At 41.8% G+C, this 6,561-nt stretch overlaps 1 protein-coding gene across 1 annotated transcript in view; it reads left to right on the top strand.

Annotated features, from left to right (window-relative positions):
* The first annotated feature begins 6,214 nt into the window (after window positions 1–6,214).
* tor2a (torsin family 2, member A) overlaps window positions 6,215–6,561 on the top strand; it is a 39,857-nt gene continuing 39,510 nt past the window's right edge. The window contains exon 1 of the mRNA XM_035379988.1: window positions 6,215–6,402. Coding sequence (XP_035235879.1) covers window positions 6,258–6,402 — 145 coding nt within the window. The 5' untranslated portion in view covers window positions 6,215–6,257. The remainder of the gene's footprint in view (window positions 6,403–6,561) is intronic.

Genomic DNA, 6,561 nt, shown 5'->3' with positions numbered 1-6,561 from the left:
TTGAGTTTAATAAGTCCGTAAGGAACAAAATGACATCATCTGCAAATAGAGCTATGCGATGATCTATCTGTCCTAACCTGACACCAAAGATATGCTCATGTGCCCTAATTGCCATGACGAAGGGTTCTATAGCTACTGTAAATAGGAGGGGTGACAAAGGACACCCTTGTCGGACCCCCCTATTGATATTAAACGGTTGAGAAATAACATTGTTAGTCAGAATTTCTGCTGTGGGTTGAGTGCAGTATCCTTATCCATTTACCAAAAACGTTCCCAATTCCAAACCGGCCTAATGTTGCAAATAGAAAAGGTCATTCAATTTTGTCAAACGCCTTTTCGGCTTCGACAGATAGCAGAGCTGTATCTGGCACATCCTTCCTTTCCTGTATTATATTTAATACTCTCCGCACATTATGGAAACCGTGTCTCCCTTTAAACAAACCCATTTTGATCCAACTCTATAATACCTGGGAGAACGAACTCTAACCTACATGCTAATACCTTGCAAAGAATTTTGACGTCCGAGTTTAAAAGGGAGACTGGACGAAAAGATTGACACTTATGGGCTGGTTTGTTTGGTTTTAAAAGTAAAGTGATCATGGCTCCTCTCAATGAAGGAGGGAGTGAACCATTTTCATAGGATTCCTGGAACATTTCCATAATTGGAGTTAGAAGTTTACTCTTAAATTGTTTATAAATATTGATTGGTAAGCCATCTGCTTTACCCGCCTTCATAGCATCAATTGCTTCTATAATTTCGTTATGTTAGATCAGAAACTAGATTGTTTTTTGCTTTTTTAAAGGTTTGAGAATTTCAAATTATCCAAAAAAGAAGTTTGTGTGTTCGAATCAGGTGTTCGACTTCACTCTTGATTCCTCTACATCCTTTCCTGAGAGCTGCCTTCGTCCGTGGGTGAAGGCAGGGGTGACCAGGTGTGCTCCCAGTAGTGCAAAGTCATCCCTCAGAGTGAAGCCATGGTCTGCCAAAATCTTGCCAAAAACATGGAATGACAGCAAGTATTTGTGGTGATGTTTAAAACAAACTCCATGTAACTCAATTGTTTAACAGAGTGCAACATTTTCACTACTCTGATCTTGGAGTGTGTCATAATTATTTGTGTTAGTGTTGTGTTTTATGGTCATACCTGGTCTCCATGTAATGCTCTGTGCAAGGACCCAAACGCAGACCAGGGAAATCCAAAAAACGTTGTCTTTATTCAATCCAAAGTTCAAAGCCAGGTAATCAGAGATAGGACGGTACAAAATAAGTGGTAAACGGGCAAAAAATCAAAAACCAGGAGATCAGATAGGCGAAGGTACAAAGGAACAGGCAAAAGAGAAGTCAAAACAAAGCGAAGGTCAAACCAGAAAGCAATCAAACAAAAGGGGCAGGCAAACTCAGTCGTACGGAAAAGGCGTCTCAGGAATCTCGATAAACAAAGGCTTACAAAACATCAGCACAGTGAATACGATCAACATTCTGACAGGGAGCTGGTGGAAAAGACTGACATTTATACACTGGGGAAGGTAACAACCAAGGAGGGGTTACGTGAGTGAGGGCGGAGTAACAAACAACATCCAGGTGAAGAACATTAGGATAACTAATTAAATGACAGGGGACTGACAAAACGCGGACTGGAATCACATAGACAACAATGATAACAGACGGCCTGGGTTTAGCAGGTAAAACACGTGCAGAGAGAGAGGTGCAGTTAGAGCAAGAGACAGGTGCAGGCAATTGCAGAACTCAGCGTTAGGGCAGACTAGAAAGAAAAGGGGCGGAGCTACAGCGCAGCATGAAAAAGGGGAGAATGGTTAATGTATTAGTATAGTGATTTAAACTATCAAAAACCCAAAACTAGTGTTTGTTAATCCATTAGTAATATTAACATGTTAATATATTAATGAGGTTAGTACTTTACAATCTATAAGTTAGTAAGGATTAGTAGAAATTAGTAAAACTAGATATAAGCAGGAAGTAAGTAAAACGAGACTGGAAAGAAGGGGGGAAACCACGAAAACCCGGAACCACCCGAATAGTGAAATCACGCAAATACAGGGGAGTGAAGCAGCTCAGGGAACACAGACACAGAGACGGCACTGGGGAGACAAGTGAGAATGAAAATACTGGGACAGAGGATGTGAAAAATAATAAACTTACAGAAACATAAAATAAACACTAACAGCAAACGGATACTAATACAGACTACAACACTCCAGGATGATGGTACTGGTGGGTAAGAAAACCAGATTCTCTGGATATCTTCACATCTGAAGCACGTCCTCCCCAACCCTTGCTGATAAATGTGATGCACCCTGCTGGACTGCATGCAATCAGGTACTTCACGGTGGTCCACTTGTTGTAATTGGAGCAGGTTTTTGCCCTGTAAAAATAATACAAAATTAGTGGAGTAAATAAACAGATACTCTTTCCTTGGTTATTCATTTCTATTCTAATAAACTGCACTGATTTGTTGTGCGCAAACCTAGGTCAAATATGTTTTTTAAATATTTACATGGGATGTATGCAAGTGGTTTCAAATGCATTTAGTTGAAAGTACACTTTACCATAGTCAATATACTTCATGTAACATAGAATAACAAATGTCTGACACTAGCCCACTAACTCACCTCCAAACCATCCATGTTTTACTCATGTCTAGTTGTGTGGCACCTACATGGCTTTCTTTTTGGGGGACTCAATTCTAATTTTAAAACAATCAATGATTAACGTAAATCTGGGAAACTCTGCTCTGAAATGAGGTGGAATAGTTTTGAAGATACCCTCCCTGTCTGGCCAGTGGACTAGGAGGCCGATTTTAGCATGGAGTTGATTGATCCACCTGGCTAACATGTCTCTGACGATGGTTTGTCCAAGGCCCAGGGTGTGGCCGAGCAGGGCTGTGGTGGCATTTTGACACAGTTTCAGCAATGTGATAAAGAGCTGATCTTCAGTTGATAATCTGAATTGGTCAGCTTCATGAATTTCTCCAGGTACAACCTCAGACACTGAAATACAGACCAACTTAGCCCTGCCATTAATCTGCATTTCTGGTCGTCACCTTTTACACTATCTGCTGATAATTCGGTTTTCAACAATGTCTCCCTGGCCTCATCCCGCTCCCAGCGTAGATTGCGGATCTCCTCTAGCAGATGCTCCCTTTCCTCATCCTCCCTATCTTCATCCTCCTCAAGCAGTTTTTCCCTATCTTCATCCTCCTCCAGCAGTTGCTCTTCACCCACCTCTGCAGGACCCTCCTCTGCAGGAACAGTTGGTGTCCTGGCCTGGCTCCTTTTCCTATAATTTTCTTTCCGTCTCAGAAAGTGCAGAAAAGGATGGAGTCTTGCTGGGAAATATGGATGGAGTAAAGTCCACATGACTGCAGTCATTTCTCTTTGACCCTGTGAAATCAACATAAATAAATGACATTTTAGAACTTTGCATTTTGAACTTTGACCCCTAAAATGTATCATTGTAAAGGTCATGAACATAGCTATCCAACAGATATGATTACGATTCGGTCCGATGAAATTACCCTTGATGGTTCAGGATGGAGCCTTCAGTCATCTATGTTGTAACCTTTTCTTTCAGGAATCCAGATGTGCAGTAGATATGGATGGATTACTTTAAGGGTTTTTTCTCCTGACGCATTTTCTATTGAACTCTATGGAGAAATTAGTCAGGAGAAATGACTGCTAAAGTAATCTATCCTCATCTACTGCATATCTGGCAGCAGCATGATAGTTTGAGGCCGGTTGGATATCTTAGACCCTTGACGACTTAAAACCATTTAGCCAACAAATGTGTTCCATACTGTAACAGCGTAATGGTCTGGTGATGCAGATGGGTCACAGACATCATGGCATGCAAAGGATATGCAACCAAATATGAAACATGACATATTCATTGTCCTGTCTGAATAAAAATCATTTTTGCAGTAACCTAGATCTGAAAGATGTTAGTTAGCTGCCTAGCCTGTTTAATATCTAGCTAGTGAGTAACAACCAACAACAAAAACATTGTCTGGCTAATTAGCCAGATAATGCCTTCAGAGTTACATCTGGTCAGCTAGCTAGGTGGCTGGTAGAAACGAACAACTTGCAACTAATACATTAGGAAGATTTTTTTTGTTTGTTATTGTTTGTTGTTACTCACTATAGCTAGACATTAGACAGCCTAGCTAGGCAGCTTATTAACATTTTTCAGAGCTAGGTTACTGCAAAAATGATTTTTATTCAGACTGGACAGTGATAGTAGCAAACGGCGATAACTACGTTGCAGAGCCACCGACAATTTCAGAGACTTTTCTCCACGCTGCGTTCCTCTTATCAATGTCTCTGTAGAAGATTTTATTAAGTTGGGAAACCCGATACGGAAATTACAAGTTAGGTCCTCCATTGTGGAACGATAGAATGTGGAATTAAATTAGAAAAAAATAGGGACAATTTACTTGACGGATCATTAGATCAAATCAGATTGGTTACCGCGATGCGGCGAGGGGGTCAAAGTTGAATTTTTGCCATCTCCCCCGCGGCCTCGCCGCCTCTCGCCGCGCCACCGGCAATCCCAACATGCCTTGCGGGGTCTGGCCGCCACCTCTCATTCAAAATGAATGGAGGCGGCGCCGCCGCGCGGCGGGGCCGCGTATAGTGTGGCTTCAGCCTTAGGGTGACCAGACATCCCCGTTTCCGGGGGGAAACAGACCGCACAGTAAAATAATATTTTACGTGGCAAGAAATACCGGGCAGCAGAGCCTACCGGTTGGCATCTCAATCGCGTTGTGCTTGTTTTGGCCAACAGAGGGGGCTGCTTGCTATAGCAGCTTCATATCACTCTTCTTCTTCTACTAACTACTTGCTCACGCTAGTTTTAGAGAACACTGCTGTGGAAATCTCGGCCAGAAGCTAGCATGTATTGAACCATTTTGTTTGACCATTTTCTTTATTGTGTGTTCCATAGTTTACCATAGCTTCACTCACCGTGGTACTGTAAACTATGATTTTCTGACACGGTTTACAAAGTTACTTGTTTAGTACCCAATTTTATAAGTCGGCCTGCACCATAGTTTATTACAGTACAACAGTTACCATGGTCAAAATACAGGAAACCGGAATTGTCCCCCTTTTTTATTTCATAGATAATAACACTGGATATTTTAATGATACATTGACCGCCGAACTGGAAATGTCCCCGGTTTTCATTTCAGAAGTCTGGTCACCTTAGTATAGCTAGTTAGCCACTGGTGTTGGGTGAAGTTGCCCCTAGCTGCTGGGCCAAAGTCAGTTATTTTCTTCCCCTACTAATGGTTGAAGTTAGGACCTGGGAAGTGAGATCTGATCCCAGACCAGCAGTTAGGGGCAACTTCACTCAGGAGCCTAGGCACCGCACTTGGTGGGTAGACTTACAAGCACACCTGGTTGTGACGTGTATCGTGCGACTTTGATTTAGTGTAGTTCAGGACCACCAACACATCGTAAATCGACATAAATCCGTTTTTTTCCCTCCAGAGATTGAAATGAATAGAACCATGCTACGGTAGAGAATGATGGTCCCAAAAAAATGTCACGTCACGAACCAGACGCCCCCTGGAGGCAATTTGACTTACAAGCTCAATTAAATTGACGCCATACATACGCAGTTCAGTAACTATGGAAGTTCAACGTTTTTTACGGTCGTGTTCCTTGTAGGCTATTCATCAGTTGTATGCGTTCCACAAATCAGAATGATCTGGTGAGTCATATGTTGACCATACAGAGTTTAGTGTTGAATAAAACAACTCGGCTATAACTTCGTTACCGAATCGTGTCAAGAAAAATCACGCATTGATTCTTATTCTTATATGTATTTTGGATATAATTGGGTTGAAAATGTGATTGTAAACCCCTTAGTTTGTTAGAAAAAGGGAGGAGTTTCTCCATTATAGTCTATTCGGAAATCGAGAGCTGCGGTACACTGGACGCCATATTGGTTTCTGCAAATTCTGACTCCTGCCTCTCGAAGTGGTCTGCAACCTTCGCACATGCCGCACATTCCGCACAACCCCTACGCAGACGACCCATTTTGACGTGTACTCCGCAGAACTACAAAACAGTCTGGACCATAAATTTCACAACGTGTCATCCGTAAACTGCATTATGGGAATTGTAGTGGATTTTTAGTATAGAAAGATTGTGCTCATTTAAATTTTACTGCAATTAAGACTACAAATTCCGTGTTGCTGTTAAACTCAATCGAGAATGCTGTATTCCCGGTCATCATGAAAGTCAGCGAAAGCATGTTACGCTGTTTATTTGCTATAATTTACTACAGTTCCTCCTACGGCTCGACTGCTTTACAGCTGAAAACTATTTACTGCACAATATCCGAGAGCTGTGAGTGTGCTTTTAAACCAGATGTACAAGGTAATTACAGACCGAAATAATTTAAGTAATGTAAAGTAATCGCCCAGCTGAACCAGAAGCTATCTCGCGATCTGCAGACAAAGCGAACTCGCTTCTGAGGCTGTTTTATGGTGATCTCTTCATATAACAGCCTGTCTCGCTACGTTTAATGGTGCGCTG

This window comes from Anguilla anguilla, chromosome 10, assembly GCF_013347855.1.
Source record: "Anguilla anguilla isolate fAngAng1 chromosome 10, fAngAng1.pri, whole genome shotgun sequence".
Lineage (NCBI taxonomy): Eukaryota > Metazoa > Chordata > Actinopteri > Anguilliformes > Anguillidae > Anguilla > Anguilla anguilla.
Note: the sequence above shows the minus strand (reverse complement) of the source record. Positions and strands in the feature narration are given on the sequence as shown.